Source organism: Typopeltis vanoorti, chromosome 13 (assembly GCF_054136105.1).
Source record: "Typopeltis vanoorti isolate ZY-2024b chromosome 13, IOZ_Tvanoo_1.0, whole genome shotgun sequence".
NCBI classification, from domain to species: Eukaryota; Metazoa; Arthropoda; class Arachnida; order Uropygi; family Thelyphonidae; genus Typopeltis; species Typopeltis vanoorti.
In genome coordinates this window covers 30,798,447-30,825,453 of record NC_143561.1, presented here as the reverse complement: position 1 = coordinate 30,825,453, position 27,007 = coordinate 30,798,447, and the positions used below count along the sequence as shown (strand labels likewise).

Sequence of the window (27,007 nt, the reverse complement as noted above, 5' to 3'; positions counted from 1 at the left end):
TGAAATATTCTGAATTGGAAATTAACTTAAAAGAAAGATTTCAACATAAATTTGTGCCATTTTTGGCAAACCAGCAGTTAAGTAAGCTAGTATCAAATGGTGAAATGAATCAGGAAGATTTCTATGAGAACACCAGCAAGTTTTATGAAGTCAGTATAAACTATTTATAATCTTGGAAGAAGAGTACTGAACAGGCAGAAAAATTTATTGGATATTTTTAACTTCTGATGTGAATTTAGAACAGAGTGCAAATTTTGTCAACAACACAATAGTACATAATTCAGTAAACACAGATGAATTACTTGATGAAAGGTCAATGCTAAACAAAGTTCATAATAACAAAAACAAGAATGGGACTGAAAAAACTTCAACCAGAAGTAGCGATAGCGAATAGGAGATTGTTAAATCATACCCATTTTCTTTTTTTTTTTTAAATCATGGTGATCTTATGATTCTGAAATAATAAAAGGACAAGCAATAATGAAACTGTTTGTTTTAATTTAATTACAAAAGCATTGTAGCTAAAGATTCAAATATATCATCTGATGAAGATAAGTGGTCGAATGTATAAATAACACTGATAATTAGAATATAAATGCATTCATTTTATAAATAATGTGAGCAATAAGGATAATGAATACTGAGGATTTAATTATAAATGTCAATTTAGTTTTTCCCTAAACAAAATAGGAAATGAGAAGGAAGAGGCGTGATGCTAATATTATTGGATGAGTTCAGTCCAGTTAAGGTGGAAAACTATGATTTCAGTACTCCATGCAGCAGTGAATTTGAAGGAGACAGAGCCTAACAAGATCGAATAGATGGTGGACTATGGATACAGACATAGTGGATCAGCTGCTAATGTCAATAAACTGCATTGCCTAATGAGTTCTAAACCAGTGCTTCCCAAACTTCTGGATGTCAGGGCCCCCTTTGCAAAATTAAAATATTTCACGCCCCCCCCCTCGAAAAAAAATCGTAATAGAGAGATATATTATTATAATATTTATTGTATTTATAATTCAATACAAAACATACGCAGCGAATATTGCAAAAATCAAATGCATATATTACTATATTACATTTTTTGCCTCTTACCGTTTGGTTCTGAAGAAGATGCAGGCTGTTCTGGTAAAATATGAAATACTGTCCTTTTTTTTGAGTCTGTTTCTGCTTCTGATTGTTTGCGGGATTTTTTTTTAATTTTTTTATCAGCCACTTATCCATCTCAGGGTTAAATTTTTTAATGTAGAACACATCAAATAATATCACCACTTACCGATACTAGCACACCACAGAATGATAACATGAAATTAGTGAATATTCCCAGGAACATTTTTCTCTTTTGTGACTTTTCTCCCTTTACGGTAATTAAGCCTAACGTGAAACAGACAGCAAAGGCAGGTTATTAAAACGTGCATATGATTGGTGCGGTATTAACAAAAGATCACGCAACCGAAAGATAAAAGCATAGCTGACAATTGAATTGAAATGCTAACTCTCTTCAACCGAATTCCATATGTGAAACTGCCATAACATTCATTATATATATGTTACCGCTAAAGTGCAAAAACCGTTAATGTACAAATTACCTAGCTAATCTGCAGATTAACTGATTTGCTCCGTTAGCGTGCGGAATCAAGAGTTTTCCGCATTTTACTTAGGTAATGTGCACATTAACGGCTTCCGTATCGTTAAAGTTCAAAAGTTTGTTTCTCTCATTTCCTTTCCCTACTCCTTCCCCCCTCTCCCTCCACTTTTAGTTTGGTTATTTAATAAGTAAACATAATTTTATCATGTTTTTTTTCTTAATTGTAATAATATTTTAAACCGTTTGATTCCTTGTATTATATTAATTGATTGATGATTGATTCTATCAACTAATTTGTTGATTGTTTGATTGTATTAACTTGATTCTTTAGATATCGAAAAATAAATAAATAACATTATCTTAATGTAAGCGTACAGAAACGTTGCTGTTGTTCCAGCAAAGATCTTATTTTCACTTTAACGAGTGCCTAGTAGGTAATGTGCAGATTACCTAGGTAATTTGAGAAATGAAACAATTTTCGGCACATTAACGGATCATCCTAGTTAATCTGCACAATACCTAGATAATCTCCAGAATAACTGATTTCCGCACTTTAGCGGTAACATATATATTACTTAGTTTTAACACTTTTACGAATTTCAACACGTTCGGTTGAATTTTATTGCTGCCTTGGAAAAAAGAACTCACACACATCTAATTAATAACAATAGTTTTTAGTTAGATACTGTGTTTGCCCATGCAACATATGGTTTTGTTTCTGTCTATATATATATATATATACACAGCATAGTTTCTATATGAGGAGACATGTGATTCATTAATTAGTGTGTTTTTATCCCAGTTGTCTCTAATCGCACTATTTGTGGAGAAATATTACACAGACTCCTCATACCTTATTCACTAGCATAATAAAAGTACTTGTTTTTATTGCCTCTGCAGTATAGTGGCTTTAGAGAGGGGTGTTGTTTACCACTGCAAGGGACTTACTATCTCCCCACATGAATTTGTTTAAGCTTTTTTTCATGTGTGAAGTATATGCGAAACTTTTATTGGTGACAGAAAACTAGCTCGGATGACAGTGATAATATAAAACAAGTTTTGATATGTATATAAAGTCAATATCAACAGTCCCTGATTACGAACGTGTGATGAAAGGGACAGGAAGATTTAGAGCTTCCCCGGAGAGCATTCGAAGTAAATATAATTAACCACTGATTTGAAATGAAACATATCAATAAGCAATATTTATAATATTCATTAAGTGCCAAAATACGAAGGAAGCAAAGTTTGTGAACCAACACCAATGTGTGAATTTTTCCATTAAAATATAAAAAATAACAAAATAGAAATAATAAATAATAAAAGTTAAATACGTTTCTTTTAAAATAAAAAAAAATCTACTTAGTCTTAAAACATTTTAAATTTGTTTTCATTATTTCACGGCCCCCAAGGGGGCCGCGGCCCACAGTTTGGGAAGCGCTGTTCTAAACAATTAATCATCATGGGTAACTATTTGAATATTGACCAGCTAGAAAGGAATGAAAATTCATGAGAACAAAGCCAAATTTATTAAGCTGTTCTGAGATGACTTCTTTAAGCATAAATTAAGAGATGGAACTCAAGGTCAGTGATTATGCTGTACTGACCTGGGAAGTGGCTAAGTAACCTTTTTTCAATGGATATTTCCTTTAGATAAGGTTATATGCTGAATTACGAAGCAAAAAATGACTGACTGAGAATGTTAGGTTTGATTCCTTGGTATTCACTTCCAGATGGGAAGGATATCAGCAGTGGATGAAAAGTATTTAAAAAAAAAAAAAAAAAGAAAAGAAAAAGAAAAAACATCAATGATACGATATCAGAATTTTATTCTTGGAGTTTGAAGAATAAATAGGATGGGAGTGAAGTAGATGTGCAATCTTATTAAGCAAGAGACTAAGATTATGGGGAAGGAATACCATATGCATAAGAATAATGTCAGTTATGAAAATAAGCAACAGGCAAGAAGTTACAAATGTTATACAGAAAGAAAAGTGCAAGTATGAAAAGAAACTGCTAAAGACAACTCCAAAGAATTCTATTGTTATGTTGCAATAAAAAGAAGAAATGAATATGAAAGAATAACTCTCCTGAATGTTGATTTTATGTATGTAACTTAAGAGTTCAATGCCACCTCTACACAAGATAAAAAAAAAAAAAAAAAAAAAAAAAAAAAAAAAAAAAAAAAAAATCAGGTGTTGGAGGAGGAGGAGGAACTAGAGCCTTTTGATATACGTGGGCTGTTCAATAAGTAATAAGACTAATTTTACTGTGGCGAAACCACTCATCACAATATTAATTTCTGTGGAATAAAGAAATGTTGCTGTCTGTATTAACAAAAGAGGTTGATAAATGGCGTATACGGGCTGATGTGCCAGAGTGTCACATGACTAAACGCAAGTGCTCACCGGCGCGCCTACGAGGTGCGACCAGTCTTCGAAATGGAAGCGTCCTTGGAACAGCATTATGGGATTAAATTTTGTGTGTGTTTGCAAAAATCGGCATCGGACACTTTTAACATGATACACAAAGCTTTCCACAATGAAGCAATGTTGAGGGCAAGTATTTTTCGCTGGCATAAAACTTTTAAGGAAGGAAGGCAAAATGTGGAAGATCTTGAACGTGAGGGAAGACCTTCAACGTCCATCACAGAGACAATGATCAACACAGCAGCGATTATCATCAAGCACGTCAAAAGGAAGCGTCCATTGCTGAAGAATGGCTTCTTATTGCACCACGATAATGCAAGGCCACATGTTGCTGGTTGTGTAGCGGGCGTTTTGCAGAAGAATAACACAGATATCCTACCACACCCTCCATACAGTCCTGATCTCGTACCGTGCGATTTCTGGCTGTTTCCTCAGCTCAAGAAACCACTAAGAGGCCGCCATTTCGAAAGCAACAAAGCATGTGTAAAAGCTGCGGAGGCGGTTTTGAAAGAGCTCTCAAAAAACGGAATCTCACATGTGTTTAAGAAGTGGACGCAACACTGGGGCAAATGCATCGAGTCTCACGGTAGTTACTTTGAAAAAGACCATGTAAATGATGACGATTAAAGGTAATCTGTTTTCTGTATAAATATAGTCTTATTACTTATTGAACAGCCTACGTATATAATACATTATTTTAAACCTATAATAAATTATAGGTTTAAAAAAAAAAAAAAGCCTTTCAAAGATTTCCAGAAACAGTTCCTGGAACACCCCTGCATTATATGTCTAAAGCCAGGAAACTGTTTATAACAACATGTAAAAGAGAAGGAAACTGACCACCCAATTACAAACAGTTAGCAAAGAAAGGATGTGGTTAACATCAATAAACTCATACTAATGTTCAGCAACTTTTTTTTCTTCATGTAAAGAAGTCTCCTATTTTTCGAGTTTACCTCATCCTCACTTGATTTTTCAAATGAACAGTATTATGTTTACAAAGATAATAAGCTGAAAGGCTATTTTACCGGCGAATTTGTTAATTAAGAGAGAGAGATGTTAAATCCCGTTTTATTTTATAGCCGGGTACGAAACTCGGGTCGAAATCCATCGACATCCATAGAGTTTCAATGCCGAAAAAACTATCGGCGGAACCAAGTGTAAATGATCACTTGGGTAGTACAACCCCAGGGCAACTCCATGCAAAGGTGGAGCAAGCTCCGTCACTAACTTTAATATTCTCTCATAATGTAAAACCCAGCTCCTAAGAGATGTATAAATACTGTTTTACATTATGAGAAGAGGTCACTACCCAGACCGGTTTCAACCTTTTTTGAGGTCTCATCAGTAAGTAGGTAGACCTGGAATATCAAGGTTTTAAGTGAACAGAAACTTACATACCTCTACTATCGAATTGCCTTACCCGGCTATAAAATAAAATGGGATTTAACATCTCCCTCTTAATTAACAAATTCACTGGTAAAATAGCCTTTCGGCTTATTATCTTTGTAATTAACAATATTTAACAATATATAGTACACCACTTTGGCAATTCGATAGTAGAGGTATGCAAGTTTCTGTTCACTTAAAACCTTGATATTCCAGGTCTATCCCTGGAATATCAAGAAAGAAAGAGTGCAAAGAAGAGTTACAAAGTTGATATCAGAGAACTGCACACTGATAAACAGGAGAAAGAGGGGGTTATAGAGGCCTATAAACTTTTGAGAGAGTGTTATAGGATATGTTGGTTGATGAAATTTTTCGTTATATGGAAGATAGAGAGAATCCATAGAAGTTAAGTTTGTGTACAGTTAAGAATAGACTGAGATTTAGATTTTTCCCTGAGAGAAAAGCAGCTATTACTATGGCAAGTCGGGACTGGCAGACCACGCTTTCTACACTCCTTCACACAGGATTAGATGGAGGAAAACAAATGTGTTATTTAGGAGTCGTTATAGATCTAAAAGATTATTTTTTGAATCAGCAATGGCTCTGAAGAATTCTCCCAACCTTAACAAATATGGTTGCATTAATTTGCCAAAAATTTGGGAGACTGTTATCCTAAGGAAAACTCCTGCATAGCTTTTTTATTCCTCATTAGAGGGCACCAAAAATAGGACTTTAGATCTTTTGTCTTTTCTGTCATGTTTACAAGTGTTGTGCTCTGATGATGCTCAGTTGAAAATCAGTGAAATATAAGTTAATAAAGCATCTCTTTGATAAAATTCTGTGGTGTTGTTAATACTGTGAAAAATAAGTCATGAATAACTATCAACACCTAAGCTTATCTGATAGACATTATGAGAAAGACGCTTAACAGACACGATAGCAGTTTCTTAGTTGGTGGCAAAAAATAATCTTGGGTATGAGGATGATACTGTTCTTGCTAGCAGCAAAAAAGAACTGGAGTCCCTCATTAAAAGAGCTGAATGGGAAAGTCTCAAATATGGTTCAAGAATTAATCATGATAAAACAAAATGCATGGCCATAGATGAAAATGACAATTTCACCCACAACACTGACTTTGAGAAGGTGAATGAATTCATTTACCTTGGAATGCTAATAAGCACCAAGATACTAGATGTCAACCACAAATTAAAAGAAAAATTCCCATGGCAAGGTCAGCAATGGTGCAAATGCAGAAAATATGGAAAGACAGAAGCATTTCTATCAGCCCTAAATCAAGACTGGTCAAATAGTTTGGTGTTTTCGATTTTCATTTATGGTGCTGAATCTTGGACACTCAGCAAGAAAGATATGGACAAGATAAACAGCTTTGAGATGTGGTGCTGGAGAAGGATGCTAAGTCTCCTGGATGAACAAAAGGGCTAATGAAAGTATAATAAGTAACTAAAAATCAAGAGGTGGTTATGTGACATTGTCAATGAAAGAATTCTCAAAAATTTCGTTTGGAGTTGGCTGCTGCTGCAACAAAAGACAGAAAGAAATGGAGAGACATTGTGGCTAAGGACACAAGTCCTCAGACAAGAAGATATTGAATTTATATAAATCAGCCAATAGCAGCTGAATTGATTTCTTTTTATACGGTGTGGTTGGGAAAGAAGTTAACTGACTTTTTTTTTTTTCAAAGGGTTGTAGTTGTTGGGGAACACTTCCTGAGGAAGACTATTCCAGAGGACAGAAGTAGATAGCAGCTGCTGCTCTTGTTTAAATAGGCACAACAGAAAGTGCAAAAGTAATGATTGAAAGTTCAGTGGAGCAGTATCAATGAAAGTACTAAAAATGACAGAGCTGAAACAGTGCATTCATGAGACAAAAGGTAAAGTGAGTCAGTAAGAAGAGGATCATCTGCGGCAAATTGCTCTCCTCTAAAAGTTGAGTGGGTGAAAAATAGCATCTTGAGTGGAAAAAAATACTTAATTTTTCAGAGAATGAGGAAGCTATTGATGCGATGGGTTTATGGAGAGAGATCTTATCCTGTCTGGTAAGAGAAGGTGAGATAATGTCACTTTTGCAAGAGAAAGGTCCAAACTGCATTTTGACAGCACTGCAGCTGATCATTAAGCTATCCTCACTAAAGGATGGCAATCAGTGTTTAAGGTATTTGTCATAAATGATCTTGAAGCTTGGAATGACAAAGAATTGCATGGTTTGTTAATGGAGTAGGATGAATAAATTACTTTAACAAGTAAAAAGTTTCTACAACTCAGATGCTTCAACTGAAAAATTCATCAGACAGAAACAATGGACTATGACCAAGAAAGGATAAAGATAAAGAATTAGTAATCTTGGACATTTTATACATGTGGAATGTATGAAACATAACAACAAAAGAATTAGAATTAGTAAAACAACTAAAAACATTAATATAGCCATGATAACAGAAACAAAAAAGAAATTAAAGGGGACAAAAGATATAAATTGTTTTATTGTTATATAGTGAAGTGGACCAACATATTAGAGCTTCCACTGGAGTGGCCATTTTAATCGATAATAAATGGAAAAATAATATACAAAATGATTGAATTATAATATGTCAGTTCCTCTTCCAAGTCAAAACCACATGGTCACTCTCTCCAACTGGTGGGAGAGATGTCATCTCACTTATCAGCTCTTCTGATGCTATGACCAAATCCAAAACTCTTGAACCTCTTGTTCCCTCTATTACATGCTGCCGAAAACGAAATCTTCAAAAAATCTTCAAATGAAATCAGCTTATTAAAATATGGAAAACAGTAAAAAAGCTATCCAGTTAACCAGAACAGTTAATACAATACCGTATACAGAAGATCAATTATATTACAAGACAATGAAGATGACCTTCAAAAATTAGTTTATGAATTAAACAAAATAAGCCAACAATACTATTGAAAAATTTCACAAAAGAAAACAAAAGTCATGGCATTTAAAGGTCGAGATTGTGTTAGATCAAAAATAGTCATAGAAAATAATAGAATAGGTGATACAGTTTAATTATTTATCCTGAATAATAATATCTAAAAGATAAAGATATGAAAAAATAAAGAAATTCAGAAAATCTGTGGAATAATTAAAAAGACAAGAAACTCAACTAAAATTTTATAAAGTGATGCCACTCCCACCCTATTATATGGTTCAGACATATGGACTGTTAAAAAGAAAAATAACAGTAAACTATAAGCTGCAGAAATGATTTTTAAGAACAGTTAAAGAACACACAAAACTGGACCACATACGAAAAATAAAGACATCAGAAGAGAGCTAGAGATATATAACGTAAATGAAAATTTCATAGGAAAGTAGAGAGAAAGAGAAAGATATCAACTACCAAAAGAGGTGGATAAATATAGACCAAAGGAAAGAGAGAGAGAGAGAGAGAGAGAGAGAGAGAGAGAGAGAGAGAGAGAGAAACCAGTTGCAAGATGGAAAGCCCAGTGAAGCCAGAACAGGCAAATGCCTAATCCTTGAAAAGAATTACCATATTTTTCGATAGATAATCCGCACGTCATCTATACAAAAAAGTCTAAATTCGTTAAAAATGAACATGCATAGTATACATTTGAAAGGTATGAGAGGTAAATGAAATGTAATAACGAAACTAAGGTAGAAGTATTACTTAATATTTATTAAACATTACACTATTCAAATCCAAAAAATTCTTCACCAGACTCAATATTGAAAGAATCAATTGTGTTAAAAATTTCGTTTGGTATTTCTTCGGCTTCATAATCATTGTCACCGGACACCACTGCATTCCCTTGTGCTTTAATGAAACCATTTCTAACACAGTTTTCACTTACAGCAGCCCAACTTTCTACAATCCACATAGCTTTATATGACATTCTTTTCTTCTGCCCTGTTTTGTTATATTCATAGATGCCATTCATCATCCAGTCTTCCCACTTAGCCCGCAAATTGTCTTCGAATGGTTTATTTACTGCAAGATCAAGGGGTTGGAGTTTTTTTTTGTTAAACCACCTCAATTTGGAATACTTACTTAAAATTGTTTTAACTTCTGCTGTCGTGTGTGCCCTACACGAATCCAACACTAACAAAGATTTTGGGTTGAAAAATGCCATTTTTCTCTTTCACCACATTCTCCAACCAAAATTTCATAACCTCGGAATTTATCCAACCTTTTATCTTTAGCAGTAACAATAATATCTTTGGAATCACAACCTTTTGGAACAGTCTTTCTTTTGAAAATCTCCATCAGTGGCAGTTTGGAACCATGCAGTTACGCAGAGAACCACAGTAAAGTTAGACCTTTCGTGCTTGTTGTAGCAACTGAAACCTCTTTTGCTCCTTTCAGAAACAAACAAAATTTAGCTACTTTCGCTTCCCAGTTGCACGGCAAATTTTGTTCAACACTAGTGGAGGGGTGCACACTTAAATTGTTTCTCTTCAAGAGAACGATGCAACAAACACAAGTTATCTTTCGGGTTACACAAAAAAAAAAAAGTCGTAGTAATGTCACAGTGCTCCCCAATAATGTGAAACTTGTAAAATTTTGAATTAAAAAAACGACCACTTCTACTAGCAATGCACATGCTTTTAAAGAATTCCTCTGTCTGTACTTCCTAACTCTACCGTTAGTTGGCGCATGAGCGTTATCTATACATCAAAAGGAGTGATAAAAATGTTGGGGGTGCGCGTTATCTATCAAAAAATATGGTATTATCATTATTAAAATCTGACCTCTGTGAAGTCAGAGACTCATCATGGGAGGTATACACTATGGCACACAATGCTCATCCAACCATGCCTTAAAATGATTCAACATGTCTACATTCACAACAAACTCAGGCAATAAATTGCAATCTACATTCTCTCAATCTGTTCTCGTACTCCACATTCTAAAGACCACCTTGGTTAATAGGTTATTATCATCAGTAAAGCTGTGAGAGGATTAGTGGCAATTGAGAGAAGGTCATTTATGTGTAGGAAAAAAAGAGTAGGTGCTATAACAAAGTCTTGAGATTCTCTCCTGTATTATTGTTAAAGCTTGAAGAAAGGGAGCCATTCCAACTTTGACATGCAGTGAGAACAACCACAGAGAAAACTAGCCTACTAATTTAAGTTAAGGGGATAAAAACTAGCCTACTAATTATTAAAGATGGCAGATAGAAGGATAGTGATTTACTGAGCAGGCCTTGAACCAGCCATGACCAAAAAGCTCAGGAAATTTCAAGAGTGATAGTATGTTTCTCCAAACCTTTCCATGGCAAATGTCCACTTGTAGGTGTTTTAAACTAAGAAAGATTTCAGGTGTGGATCTAGATCCATACTGGTGGTCACTGATCTGGCAGTTCTCTAGATAGTGGAAAGTTGAATACTGATGTCTTTCTCCTTGATTCTGGAGAGGATTGAGATGGCAATTGGTCAGTAGTCAGTTTGACAAAGAATTATCTTTAATTTTTGGAAAAAGGTTAATATATGCTTACTTACAACAGAATGGGCTAGGTGCCAGCTGAGTGCAGAAGATTGCTGAGACAATATAGAACAAATGTTAGCTTTGAAGAATATTTTCGTGCAACTGAAGAGATGCCAGTTGTTTTCATTATAAGCTTTAATGGAATAAAAACAGCAGCCAAAATATATAATTAAGCACATGTTTCATCATTCCTATATTTAATCTCAGGCACTGAGACATTGTCAGGGAAACAATATTGAAATTGTGAAAACACACACAAAAATGCACAAAATAATAACTGTAAAAGATTAGAATGCCTAAAAGTCCTACAAGAATGCTGTTGGGTAGGAAGCATAAAAATTAAAATTTCCTAAACCTGGAAACTAATACACCCATATTTATTAAGATCAGGTTATTAGGCTGTTTTTTTTAAAAAAATCTGCTGCTAATTCTAAAAAGTCTTTCAAATGTGCATTTGTTGTGGTGAAGCATAGTAGTTTTCTTTCATTTGATTCTGTGCAAAAGTATAAAGGCATGGTCAGTTAGACCTGACTGACCATACTTATGGCAGCAGATGTATTTTTTATGTTCTTCTAGGTCAGGGATTGGCAAAGTGGTCGATATCAACCCCTCAGGGTTGATGTGGCTATCCAAGAGGTCAATAAATGTCTAGGGGTCAAAAGGGGAATCAATAAACACCTAAAATGGTTTTGAGTGACACCTAGTAAACATGCAATGCCAACTGGTTGATTGGCTGAGCCAACAAGGGAGAAGTGCACGCTCTCCCTGATGAAGACATCTAGAACAGAGACAATCAGGGGGCTAGTGCGCATTTATCGCCCACAGCTATCAGAGTAGTGTTAGGTGATCTGATAACTTTGAATTTGCTGTGTAATTTTTTAAAGTTATAGTGCCCATAATGGTGGCCCCTGATAGTAAGAAGTGCTGACAGTATTCGCAAGAATATTTAATATTTGGTTAAGTTAAGGGATATTACATCCCATATCGTTTCTTTGAATTGAAGCCTTTGGCTCTTCATATATCTAATAATTTAATATTTGGATTTATACCATCATTTACTAATGAAACAATGAAAGGGGTGAAGGAATTATTATTTTTAAATTGAGAAATTTGTTATTGATAACATTTATTCATTTCTTTAACATGATGGGGGTCGATGAGGGATCAAGGATTCTATAAAGGGGTCGATGGTTTAAAAAGTTTGCCAACCCCTGTTCTAGGTAGATGTTTGCAGATCACCCAGTTTGATTATAATATAAGTTGCAAGAACAACAAACCCTTTAAACATCTGGAATAAAGAGAGAGAGAGAAGGTAGAGGATGCTTGGGAGAGGAGATGAGAGCAGCCAGCTTCATATGATGTTTGAATGCAATGCAGAAAAATTGTACTTTTTTGTAGTTCTAGCTATTTTTTCTAAGGTGCCCCAGATATAAGGAACAATGATGCCATTATTATATTCAGCATGCTGAGAGGGAAGTGAAAAAATGGGTGGAACAATTAATATGTTGATCTTTTTGGTCTTGTAACCAATGAAGCCCAAAAAGATCAACATATTTTTCCTCCAATCTCTTCACTTCTCTCTCAGCATACTGAGTATAGTAATGGCATCATTGTTCCTTATATCTGGGGCACCTTAGAAAAAGAATCTCTGATTAAGATGCACCTGGCATTTTAATCAGAGCATTCGTAGCTCGGTCAGTATAGACGAAATCCTTTGGTCGGAAAGACCTGGGTTCAATTTCCTGTCGGTGATGCGAGGAACCTTTATCTGGTCTCTTTCAACTAAAGGTGAGTTAGCTGGTCTCATACGAGGTAGGGGTTTTTTTTTTCACCCGGAGACTCGGGTTTTTCATTCCCCAGAACAGGCAAACTGACCCTGTGAACACACATGGATTACAGTCATGAATACATTCCAGCAATATGTCAGTCCCAATCCTGGATAAAATTGGGGGGCTGGGGAAAGCAATGGTGAACTACCCCACCAAGAATACTTTGTCGACAATGCCTACAAAGTCACCTACGGTCGGAAACGAGTCGGAAAGTGAAAATCAGATGAGATCAACCATTGAAGAGGATCTGACAAGTAAAGGAGTTCAGCAGTAAGCTGAGCCTGGGTAGCACAGAGATTGGAGACTATTAATAAGGATTTTGATATTGGGGGGGGGGGAATGATGGGAAGGCTTGCATATGCATCTGCCTCTGTGTGTAGGTTTTCTGTAAACAGAAAGAAAGGATACCATTGGGAAGATGTGATTAAAGTATCTAGAAAGGTCAGGATATTATTATTTTCTTTTTCTAAGTGAACTATGATTCTTGCAGATAAACATATACATTGGTGATACTTGTTATATTAATTAAAAAAGCTTTAATTAATACTTCCTATATTTCGGTAATGCTACATTACCATCTTCAGGGAACATAAAATTAATGATATGTGCACACAGGCACTAACACTGAACAAATATGGCTGAAGACCAGTGGCGGCCCGTGAAGCTTTAAGTGGGGGTGCGGCCTACACAAAATAATTTTTAAAAAAATTCTTTTTTTCCTAATTAGTAACCAATTTATTAATAAATTGGTTACTGATTAGGAAAAAAATAATTTTTTTTAAATTATTTTGTATAGACAGCACCCCCACTTAAAATTTCAGGGACCACCACTGCTGAAGACAACAACTGAAGTCTATATTGTGTAGGTCCTAGAGTCCTAAAAGATGCCACCTAATGGGCTAAATTGGGTAGTAGTCTTGGTTATTGGGCTGATGTTCTAAGAATGCAAGCTTCTCATATTTGGGACAGTCTCATGCATCCAAATTTGTTGAGGTTTAGGAAGGTTTTTAGAGCTGAGGCTAATTTCAGGAATAATCTCTCATATTTATACTTACTGTGGTGTAGTAATTTAGCTTTCTTCCAGCGTATTTTGTGGCTGGTGTCCAAAGCATAATCAGCAAGTCCTGAGTGGCTGTATTGGTGGAAATGGATATAATCCTTATGTTCAGATATCCTGATATTAGCTGTCCTGCCTGTTTGGCCGTAGTAAAACAGTTTGCAACTACAAGGGACCTGGTATACTCCAGGTAGGTCTAGGGGAAGTGGCTGGTCCTTGGGGGAGTGGATAAGAGATGCCAATTTTTTTATATGGTTTATGACAAGTTGGAGGGGGTTTGAGGTTAATTGGTTAATATTTTTTGGATTTTATGGGGGTTGTAGCTATTGGTTACAAAGGTGTTAAGAATATGGTTAAGTTCAGTAGTAAGGGCATTGTTATCTGAACTGATTAATTTTGCCCTGTTATATAGTTTTTATAATCCCATATTGTTGTTGGGGGGGGGGGGTGAATGCTGGTGAATGTATCTGTATGTGCCTGTATGTGTAGGTTTTCTGTAAACAGAGATACCATGTTTGTGGTATCCACAACCATATTGCCAACAATATCAGATTAAATGTAGCCGGTGTTCTTACCCAAGCTAAACCTCCAAAAAGCAATCTATCTAAAGAAGAATTCAAAGCCCTACAGGAAATAAAAAATAACAGTAAAATAATAATTACTAAAGTGGATAAGGGAAATGCCACTGTAGTTCTAAACAAAACTGACTACACAAGTAAACTTTCCTCCTTACTATTAGATCAGTCTACTTACCTCCCTATTGAATATGATCCCACCAGCTCCCAAATCAGAACACTCCATAGGCATAGATATGGACTTCCAAAAATCCATAAACAGAATGTGCCATTACGTCCCATTGCAGATGGCATTGATTCCCCTACATACAAATTAGCCAAACATTTAGCCAGAGTGCTCACACAACGTACTGGCAACACACCTTCACAGAAAAAATTCAGCCCACTTTAAAGCCAGTGTAGAAAACCTCTCACTCCAACACAGTGACATAATGCTCAGTTCTGATGTCTCCTCCTTATTCACCAATGTCCCACTCAAAGATAATTTAGACCTCATCCAAGCCAAATTTACTCCCAATATCTAAGCCCTATTTCAGTTTACCATGAACTCAGGCTATTTCGTTAGGCAGGGAAAATTCTATAAACAAATAGAGGGGACAGCTATAGGTTCTCCACTCTCTTCTCCACCTCTGGCCAACTTCTTTATGGAGACCTTTGAAGAAAAAGCCTTAAACTCGGCTCCACTTAAACCCACTGTTTGGTTATGCTATGTAGATGATGTGTTCGCTATTTGGCTGCATGGCTTGGACACACCCTACAACTTCTTATCACACTTAAACAACCAACACCCCAGGATCCAGTTTACCTTGGAAAAAGAAAACAATAACAATCTCCCTTTCCTAGACACGCTGATTACATGCCAGACTGATGAATCTCTGGCTATGTCTGTTTACATTACAGAAAACCTACTTACAGGTAGATACATTAATCAGCAATCACTCCCACCCCACAACAATACGGGATTATAAAAACCCTATATAACAGGGCAAAATCAATCAGTTCAGATAACAATGCCCTTATCACTGAACTTCACCATATTCTTAACACCTTTGTAGCCAATGACTGCAACCCCCCTAAAATCCAAAAAATATTAAAACCAATTAACCTCAACCTCCCCCCCTCCATAACAGGAACTACTCTAAATCTATCACCATTCCTCATATTCGGGATACTTCTGAAAAGCTAACAAAAATCCTAAAAAAATATGACTTGACAACTTGTTATAAACCATATAAAAAAATTGGCATCTCTTATCTGCTCCCCCAAGGACCTAACTGGAGTACACCAGGTCCCTTGTTATTATAAACTGTCTTACTATGGCCAAACAGGCAGGACAGCTAATATCAGGATATCTGAACTTAAGGATTATATCCATTTCCACCAATACAGCCACTCAGGACTTGCTGATCATGCTTTGGACACCCACCACAAAATACGCTGGAAGAAAACTACCTTATTACACCGCAGTAAGTATAAATATGAGAGATTATTCCTGGAATCAGCCTCAGCTCTAAAAAAACTCCCCAAAGCTCAACAAATTTGGATGCATGAGACTGCCCCAAATATGGGATGCTTGCATTCTTAGAACATCAGCCCACAGCCGAGACTACTACTACCCAATTTAGCCCACTAGATGGCACCCTTTAGGACTCTAGGACTGACTTCAGTTTGTTGTCTTCAGCCATATTTGTTCAGTGTTAGTGCCTGCGTGCACATATCATTAATTTTATGTTCCCTAAGGATGGTAATGTAACATTACCGAAATATAGGAAGTATTAATTAAAGTTTTTTTAATTAATATAATGGCATACGTTGTCTTTCCCTAAAAATTGACAGTTATGAACTATTATTGTTCCTCACATCTCCTCACTTCCCTCTCAACATGCTAACTACAGTAATGCCATCATTATTCCTTATATCGAGGACACCTTGGAAAAAATAGCTAGAACCCTAAAAAAGTAAAATCTCTGCAGTGTATTCAAACCTTACAGAAACTGGTACCCTCATTTGCTCTCCTCTCCCAAGCATCCTCTACCTCCTCTCTCTATTCCATATGTTTATAGGGAGGGTTCCTTGTTCTTGCAACTTATCATATTATGGTCAAACTGGGAGACTGGTAAATATCTGCCTAGAAAAACATAAAAAATACATCTGCTGCCAGCGGATACACCTAGTTGGTGTATCCACTCTCCAGCCAAAAGGCTGCGGGTTTGAATTCCGCCGTGGTCATGGATGTTTGTGGATGTCTATGAAAATACTAGTGGTGGTGAGTCTTGGACTTCCTAGAGGTATCAAATAATAATAAGTATAATCAGTCAGATTTGCTTGACCATGCCTTGAATACCTTGCATAGAATCAGGAAGAAAACTAAGTACTGCACTTCACCACAATAAATACAAATTTGAAAAACTTTTTTTAAGAATCAGAATTTAAAAAAAACAATCTAATCTTAATAAATATGGCTGTGTTAAACTTCCCAAGATTGGGAAAACTTTAAATTCTTAGGCCTCCTACAAACAGCACCCATAGAGGCACTCCTCATACGACTTGAGGCTTTCAGTCTAATCTTTTCACTTATCGTTTTGTGTATTTCCATGTGTGTGTTTTTACAATTTTTAATATTGTTTCCCTGACAATGTCACACTGACTGAGACAAAATATAGGATTGATGAAACGTGTTTTTAATTATTTACTTGTGGCTGCCAATCCTTATGAATTCAGATTTGGATTTTCTGATACATGCATTAAAATGACTGATAAATGCAATAAATAAGAGCTTGGGTTCTTATTGCAAGCCACATGCAATAAGCTGAGTTTTTCTTCAGCTGCTTTGGTACACCTTATAGAATTGTTAAACTAAGGCTTGAAAAGTTGCTGAGATTTCTGGGTAATAATTGTGGCAGCATGTGTAAGCTGGTTTAATGTATTTTTCTTTTAAATTGAAAAATGTTATTTTATAGAATGTGATACCCAGTTACATAATTCTTTAAAGTTATGTGTGTAATTTTTTTTTTTTTTTTTTCGGATTGTTTATTGCTTTGTATTTGGTATAGTATCAGATTATAAGTATTGGGTAGTTATTGAAGCCTAACTTGCTATCTCTCTCTCTCTCTCTCATTTTGCACTTAATGGATATGCACAGTAGTTGAATTACATTATTAATTAGGTTTTATGAGGAGGTATGAAAATGGAGACAAATTTACTTTTGAAATGGAATAATCATGAAGCCAATATATTCAATGTATATAAGTGCTTGTTTTCTAGTGAATCGTTTGTTGATGTAACTTTAGCATGTGAAGGATTAAGTTTAAAAACTCATAAAATAGTGCTTGCAGTGTCCTTTGTTTTAAACTTTGTGAAAAATCAATGTGAGCATCCTACTGTAACTATGAAAGATATAAGATATGCAGATATGAAAAGGGGTTGTAGATTTTATGTATAGTGGTGAAGTTAGTATATCTCATGATCATTTACCTGCACTTCTGAAAATTGCTGAAACGCTTAAGGCCATACACAAGTCATTGGCATTAATTGGCAAAGCTGTATGGACGATCAAATTTCATCACAGGTAAATGAATTGGACTCACCACATGCTGAAGAAGATGCTAGCGATGCGACTTCTGCTGCTTTCCTGGGATTGTGGAGGAGTCTCTGTTTCGTAGTGGAGAATTTCAGGTGGGGTCCTTGGAGATGGAAGATGTTATCTAGGCCTTCTTGCCTAAGGATCCTAAGGGATCTGATTATGCAGAGGTAGACGAAAAATTATCAATACATGACCATCCATGGATTCTGATATCTATTCCTTTAACGGATCTGCAGTGATGGATTACACTGAGGGAGTACACTGCTTCCAGTCCAACATTATCGGGCCCTCCCTTGGTGCCTTGTGAGGGAAACTTACACGAGAACAAGTGTGGTTCTACCAGGAAGGGAAGAAAGGTAATGGAAAAGAGCAACTTTAGAAAGCAGAAGAGGACCTCCAAATCGAATGATTCTATTTTATATGGTGGTAGCATCAAAGATACTGTCCACTGTCTTAAATACACAAAACTCAAATGTATTAGCAACATCTAATAAGAGAAAAAAATCAGTTTGGTCATGCAAGGATTACTGAGACAACACAGGGCAATTCAAAGAATTTTAGTGGACATGCACAAAGTTTGATTAATGGAGTAAGTGACAGTACATTTCTTTTTTTTTCCATCCACCAGTACTTAAGGATATGGTGTTCAAAAATAATGTTAAATGTCGTGTTTGTTTGATGTATGCCTCAGGCTTTAAAAAAAAGAAAAAAAAAAACATCGTATGAGATTAAGGAAGATTTGTATATATGTGAGAAATGCAAACTTATTGGAGAGATGATACATGAAAACATAACGCGAAATGTGGCATTCTGGGATGAGTGAAGCGTGGAACCGAGAATTTTAAGGTGTTCGGGATGCTGCAGAATTTACTGCAGACAGTGCAGAATGAGATTTAGGGTTTGGATAAGAGATCTTTGGGAATTAAAATGGTGGGTAGAGATGGACAGACAGGAGAGAGAAAAATGGGGGGGAGGGAGTAAAGAAAATAATGTTAGGAGATTCGATGATTTGTAGAGTAAAAAGCAGAAATGTCTTGAAAGAAAGTCTGCCGAGAGGTACTTTAGAGAATAAAGAGAGGTGGGAATGTAGATGAAATTATTGTAAGGGTGGGATGATTTAAGAAGCAATTTAAATCGTGTAGCAAGGGATTTGAGGAAGATGTTGGGCACTGATAGATTTAAGAGTAAGAGTAATAGGACAGTCATTGAGAAGAAGGGCAATGATGATGATGAATGAAATGGTAGCCAGAATGTGTAAGAAGTGAGGGCTTGAGTATGTGGGTGTATGGGATCAGTTTAATGGGAGAAAGGAATTATATGCTGATGATGGTCTAAATAAGTATGGAAGTAAACATTTACAGAAGTTAATGTTTAATGAAAATGTGTGGGTATTGGATCAGGGAAACGAGAGTTATTAGGATGGAAGGGAATGAGGATGGCTGTTAGAAATAACATTGATAGGGAGGTGGGAAAAAAAATGGAAAATCAAGGATAAAGCTTAAAAAGACCCTCCTCTGTTTACATACCAATGCAAGAAGTACAAGGAATAAGTCAGAAGAGTTTATAAATTGGTTAGTACAGTCCAGCCTAAGACAATGGGTATATCAGAAACGTGGTTAACTGGAATTGAAGTTAATAGGTATAGAATTTTTAGAGAAGGCAGAAATTATAAAAAATGAGGGGGATGTATTACTGATGATAGCAAATGAGTAAAATTAGATAAAAATGAGACGAAATAAAATGAGGTAAAAATCAGATGATTTCGAAAGTGTCTGGTGTGAAATAAGTGTTAATAGAGAAGATAATTAGTTTGGGTGTGCTACAGACCTGGGAATAATGAACAAGATGAAAAAGAAATGTATAGGCAAATTATTTTAGCTAGTGAAAAAGAATTATAATAATGGGGGATTTCAACTTTTGAAATATAAATTGGAAAGAAGAAATAGCTTATGGGAGAAAGGAAAGAGAATTTGAGTTCTTAAGGGATTACTATTTCATACAGTTGGTGATGGAAAGAACTTGTGGGCAAAATGTATTAGATGTAGTAATAATGTCAGCTAATGTAATTGACAACAGCACATCAACACTGCCACCAGCTGGTGACAGTAATCATATAGTCTGACCTAGGAAGTGCAAAAGCATGCAGAGGCATCCAGAATAAAATGACACATGTGCAACTATAGGGCAGGAGTTATGAAAAACAGTTTGAAGGAGTTCTATGGAGAAAAAAAAAAAGAACTTGAAGGAAAAGAGATTAATATGGTGTGAGTCACAGTTAGTAAGTATTTGATGATGGCAATAACAGACTGTGTGCCTAAATCAAAAAGGATGAACAAAGTACGTGTTAAATGGATAAATAGGAAAATTAAACAGGAACTGCAGGAAAAAAAAAAATTATGGAGGAAATATAAACTTGGATGATGAAATCTTATCAGAGGAGACTAGCGAAACAGGCTAAGAAAAATCACCGGGAGTTTTTCTGTTATGCAGCTAGCAAGAGAAAGAATGATTATGGGAAGATAACTCTGCTGGAAAGAGATGGCACAAGAGTGACCAAAGAAGAAATTATTGTGGAGTTGTTCAGTGATCATTTTGCTAATGTTTTTCATACTGATGGTAATGATACTATTCTAAGGAAACAGGAAGTTAAGGAATCGATACTTCAACCTAGTTCCTTGAAGGTGAAATGGTATAAGTCTATGATCGTTTAAGTCATCTTGATGTGAATAACGCTATTGAACTGGATGGAATTTCACGTGTTATGAAAGAATGCACTAAGGAACTGACACTTCCATTGACTCAGTTGTTTAATGAGTGTCTAGTGTCCTCAACAATTCCTAATGAGTGGAAAGAGGGCAAGATTGTTTTATTGCATAAAGGCTGAAGCAAACCAGATGTCTCAAATTATGGACTAGTTTGCATTTCTAGAGTAGTTGTTAAGATCTTGGAGAGACTGGTTAGGAATAGAATACAGGATTAGGTAGATAAAGAAAAGATTCTGCAGAGGACAACATAGGTTTGTTAAAGGAATGTCTTTTTTTTTTTACGAATTTACATTTTATAATAAGGTGACTACAGTTGTGGATAGGGTTGAATCATATACAGTATTACTTCTGGGTTTTGCAAAGGCATTTGGCTACCACATAATAAACTAGTGTACAAGGCTCAGGCAAGAAAAGTGACCAGCATGGCAAGGAAGGCAAAAATCAGATTATGAGAAAATCTAGACAAACAGGCCAAAGGAAATCCCAAAGAGTTCTTTCATTATGTGGAAGGTAAGAGGAAGAATGACTATGGAAGATTAACCTTAATGAGTGATGTCATGAGGAGACAGAAGCAAATAAATAGTCGAATTACTGAGTGACCACATTGCAAGAATACATCATCCTAGTGAAATTACTGCTTTAGCCTATATGACAAGTGTGGGAACAGAGGTGGATGAATTGGAGGTTCTTAGGATATTGCAGAATCACATTTAAATACAGCAGTGGGATTAGATGGGATATCAGCTAGGGTTCTGCAAAAATATACAAGGGAACTGGCAATGCCTTTGGCTTCACTGTTTAAGTCTGAACTCTGGTAGAATCCCAAAGGAGTGGAAAGAAGGCAAAATACTTCATTTGCATAAGGTAGGTTCTAAAACTACAGTAGCAAATTATAGACTAATCAGTATCTCAGGCATGGCGGTAAAAATACTAGAAAAATTGGTAAAAAAGAGAATTAAGAATGGTTAGATAAAAATATGATACTGTATGAGAGTCAACATGGCTTTGTGAAGGTAGGTCATGCCTAAGTAATTTACTAACTTTTTATAAAAGAGTAACAGCTGAGTTGGATAAAGGAAATGGCCATACGATGATTTTGCAAAGGCATTTGACAGAATACCACATGGAACTCTGTTATGCAAATTAGAACAAACGGAGATGGATATGACACTGGTTAAGTGGATAAGAGGGTGGCTGCTGGACAGATATCAAAAAGTGGTATGTGGTGGGACAGAAACTAGGCGAAAAGAGGCGACTAGTGTTATGCCGCAAGTTTCAAATAGCAATGCTGGTACAATTGCTGTATAATTTGTACATAAAGATATAGAAAATAACCTGAAAGAAAACATTCAGTTGTTTGCTGATGATGTAAAATTAGGTAAAATAATAGTTAATCAAGGTGATGTAGTGAGCTTGCGGGACAATTTAAATGGGCTGTCAGTATGGGCAAAAGTTAATGGGTGGCAGTTTTTAATGTCGAGAAATGGAAAGTTATGCACTTTGGGATAAATAGATTATAAGCTGTGTATCACATTGATGGCGCTGTACTCCAGGAAATAGATGAAGCTAGAGATTTAGGGGGTAGCAGTATACAGAGAGTTAAAGTTTATTGCTAAGGTTGCCCATAAGATTACTCGGCTGTTGAAGAACACATTAATAAGTAGAGATAAGGAAGTTATCATTACTCTTTATAAGGCCTTGATATGCCTGCATCTGGATTACTGTGCTCGAGTCTGGTCCCCAGTTTCTTGGGGGGATGAGGGAGCAGTAGAGAGGATTCAGAGGTGAGTGACCAAGATGGTGAGTGGTCTCTGGAATATTCCCTATGAGGATAGATTGAAGGTGTGTGGATTGCAGAAGTTGGTTGATAGGAGAAAAAGAGGAAATATGATAAAAACATTTAAGTTGCTTAAAATGTTTTATAGGACAGATGCAGGGGAAATATTTCAGCACTTAGCTAGAGGGACCAGAACCAGAGAGTCATTCCTGGAAATTGAGTAAAAGTGTGGTTAGTAAAGGTTTGAGGATTAGATTTTTTGCTTGGAGAGTGGTGAATGAGTGGAATGGGTTGCCAGTCAGTTGTGAGTGTTGTGTCTGTTAATGGGTTCAAGGAGAGGCATGATAGATTGTGTTGACAGATTGGGTCTCTGGCGATGAGTCTGTGGACTTCATGGAGGTTCCCATATAATAATAAGTTTACAAATAGGATTGGAAAATCAGTTGGTTAAATGGTTAGCAAACTGCCTTTCTAATCAATATCAAACAGTAGTGTATAGAGGTACCATGTCTGTCAGGAGCAGAGTTACCAGTGGAGTCTAACAGGGTTCTATTTTAAGACCACTGCTGTTTAATTTGTTTGTTTGTTAAGGATATTGTGAACAGCTTGCAAGCTGATGTTCAGCTGTTTGCAGATGATGCTAAGCTGGGAAAAGTTATTAAGAATGATGCAGATGTACTGGTCCTTCAGAGCGATTTGAATAAAGTGGCTGTGGGCTAACAAGTGGGGATGTCAATTTAACACCAGAATATACAAGATTTTGCACTCTGGATCTCAAAAAAAGTAAAGCTGTGTATTATATTGGAGACATTGTATTACAGGAGGTGGAGGAAACGTGGGTTCTTGGAGTAATTGTAGATAAAGAATTGAAGCTCAAGGTGGATATTGCAAAAGTGATAAAAACAGTACAAAGAAATGCTAGCATACTAAGAAGAACACTTATAAGTAGAGATAAGGATGTGGTCATTTTGTTGTAGAAGGCTTTGATTAGAACACATCTGGACTACTGCACATCGATTTGGTCACTTGCATTCCTACGTGAGAGGCAAGCTCTGGAAAAAGTTCAGAGACGAATAACAAAAACAATATCAGGATTGTGGAATACTGACAATGAAGACAGGTTGAGAGAATGTAAATTACACTCTAGTCAATAGGCAGAAGAGGGACGATATGATTGAGACATATAAATTGTTAAGGGGGTGCTTATCAAATAGATACCCAGGATATTTTTCAAAGGGTTGAAGGAGGGAAGGAGATAGAGTCAAGATGTCATTCTTGGAAGTTGCATAAAGGTGTGGTGCATAAGAGAGTGGTTGTTGAGTGGAATTTATTACTGAATGAGGTGGTGAGTGTGCAAACATTGAACCAATTTAAGATGAGGTATGATAAACATTATCTCGGTTAGAATGCATCTTACTATTGCCTGCCTTGATGAGTTTTCACTCCAAGAGGTGTTTGTATAATAATAACAATAATAATGGGGAATGAAGGCTTTCATGCTGGTGAGGATGAGCTAAAACTTAGTGATGGAAAAACTCATTTTCGAGGCTAAATGGAGTGAAACAGCACTGAGAAAGGATTAAAAATAACATTTAATTCTTCCAATATTTTGTCTCAGTCAGTGAGACATTGTAAGAAAGCACAATATGAAGACTTATAACACGTACAAAGGCAAAACAAAACTAAGTGAAACACGTGGATGAAAGACTAGCATCCTAACGTGGTTGGGCACCCTCTGTGGGCACCTGTTGGCAGCCTAGGATGTAAACTGGGATCTTGAAATATTAGGGTTTCCCATATTTTTGGAAGTGTAATGCAACCCACCACATGGGGCACCCCACCTAGTTAGGACTCTAATCTTTCATCCGTGTGCTTTGCATTTAGTACATTTATACTGTAGGTGAGCTGATTTTTTTAAAAAGTTTTTATAAATTTTTTACAAAGTCTGGAAACCCTGCTTTACAGACCGAATATGGAACTTTTCAAGCCACTTGAGCTTCCACTATGAGAGGTGGTAGTCTCACACCAGGCAATGAAATTCATCTCCCACCTAAGTGTGTGTGTGTGTGCGCGTGCTACAAGTCTCATATTGTACTCCTTGACAATGCCTCAGTGACAGATGAAATATTGGAAAAATTAAATATTTTTAAAATTCTTTCTCAGTGCTGTTTCATGCCATTAATCCTCTAACATGACGATAATTTCTATGACTTGCTCATAGGAATGTCATAAGTGTGAGAGCAGTAATATGACCATGGAGAGAAAAACTTTCACATCATTTTCCCCTTGGTTACCTTTATAATGCCAAACAACACAAGGTCGGAAATGTTCAGAGGGAAGGCATTCTGTGCAAAAAAGAAACCTGTGCAAGATTGTGATCTGAGTTATTGAGAGTGATCTCGATGGTATATCTGGAAGGATATTCTGGCATGTTTTGTATATTGTACTTCGTCTTGACTTTTTTTTTTTTTAATATTTTTTTGATGGAGATTTATTTCAATCACAGTGCGTTTGAGCACGGTTGGTAGTTGGAAGGGAACAAATCGTTCGATGCTGCTGACACACTCTCCCTCGATGAGTCTTTGGACTCCCTGGAGGTGTCAAATAATGATAATAATAATGTTACTGTTTGCTATACATAACATTTTTGATTCAGTTAAATGAAGAAACAGAGTTGGAATATGCAGTGAGGAGATACTCCTGGACCATAGAGAAGGATTGCCACAGTGTGGCCTCAACAACAAGATGACTTTTTGCTTCTATTCAGTATATTTTTTTAAATTTACTTTTAACTTTTTATCATTTCTAGTTTTTCTAAAACCTTCCTCTCTCATTAACATTATTCCCTTTCCAACTCCATTTTTGTCTCTCCTATACTCCTGGAAAATATACTCTACATATTCCATCTTCATAAGTACAGCTTTCCCCTTTTGTCATCTATGTCAATATAAAGTACAGAGTAATGCAAGATTTGTTTAATTTCATTCATTCATATTTAGGGCAAACAAAAAGTGAAGCAATGTTAACAAAAGTTATGCAATGAATGTACCTTTAAATAACTTTTCAACGGTTAGTATGAATGTATTCCTGAAATATTTATTCCTTCAAAAGGTTGAAAGAATTTTCAGGCTTTGAAAAATCTATCCAGTTTACGTTATCCATAATATTAAAAAAGCTCTCTCTCTCTCTCTCTCTGCTCAGAATACAACAGTTTTTATTCCAATAGCCTTGTAATAAATAAAAATATATAAATATAAACAAAATGAAAACATTCACGTCCGAAATTAAATCATTAAATAAGGTCCAACGTTTCTGAATTGTACATAATTCCTTGTATTCATCAAATGAATATAACACTTTCTTTAAATCTGACAAAATTTGAACTTACCATCAAGAATGCACCATTGACCATCAACCTCGGTATGCTGAATATACGAGTCTTCTATTGTAGGATCATAATCAGTCACAAAAAGTTTCTGGAAGAATTGAATTGTCAGAGCGGACTTCCCTACACCACCATCTCCAACCACTACTAGTTTGTAAGTTATTAAGTTTTCATTTGGAGGCTTAGACATGATTCATTAAATCTGTTTCGCAAATGTGTGTCATAAACACATCCTTCGGTTTTGAGATGAAAAGTACGTAATGAATTTTGGATCTGATGTTATCTTTAATTCTGCACTTTAACTCATCGCATATGATTATGGTATTCCATGCGCTTTCTGAAAATTTTGATATAGACTTCAGCTGACAACTTTATTTCACTGTATTTAACAAATTATTTGTATCCATTACTTTGACAGGTTTATTTAACCATCTTTAAAAAAAAAAAAAAAAACTGTAATTCATTAAGGCATTTAAATAATTCCAATTGGCAGAAAGGTAATGATAACAATCCCATGCAAACTACCATTCAGTGGAAAGATGTAATGTATTACATTATCATTGGCAAATGGAAGTTCCTCCCAGGAGACGGCATATGTCACAAAACGGTGCAAAATTTACCTACAAATTTTTGTTGCATTATGAAAATATGTCAGGGACAACGATCAGATAAATCCAATGGCTACACCAATACGGAATAAGCGCAACACTTAAGCAAATTGATGCCTTAAGAACCGATTATACTATTGATTATCATCACAAATGTAAAGATTTGATATTGACAGTATAAGACATCATTGATATTCCGCATGCTGTGCATTTCAAACATTTTAATGTAAGCCTGACACACTTGATAAACTTACACGCTTCCTAATCTAACTTATCGGAACACTGTACAAAAAAAATTAATTAATTAAATTAAATTTTCACCGCACACCACATAATGCTAAATCTACCAAACAACCTTAAACAACATGTAGGAGAACCTCACAAAAAATGGCAGCAAACCTTCTGCAGAAAACATCACTAAGCCCCTATTGGAAGAAAGAAGAATCACAAAGTATTTCAGTAATTATATAGAAATCCAATATTTTTTTCAAGAATTTCAACAATTTCTAATATACACAGCTTTGTGGAGTAACA

The 27,007-nt window shown here is 35.8% G+C and overlaps 1 protein-coding gene across 1 annotated transcript in view; it reads right to left on the bottom strand.

Moving 5' to 3' along the window:
- The window catches only part of LOC150100026 (ras-related protein M-Ras-like), a 107,633-nt gene extending 80,833 nt beyond the window's left edge, over nucleotides 1-26,800 (bottom strand). Inside the window, exon 1 of the mRNA XM_090402583.1 lies at nucleotides 25,869-26,800. Within this exon, the coding sequence (XP_090258709.1) occupies nucleotides 25,869-26,055 (187 nt within the window). The 5' untranslated portion in view covers nucleotides 26,056-26,800. The remainder of the gene's footprint in view (nucleotides 1-25,868) is intronic.
- Nucleotides 26,801-27,007: the final 207 nt, after the last annotated feature.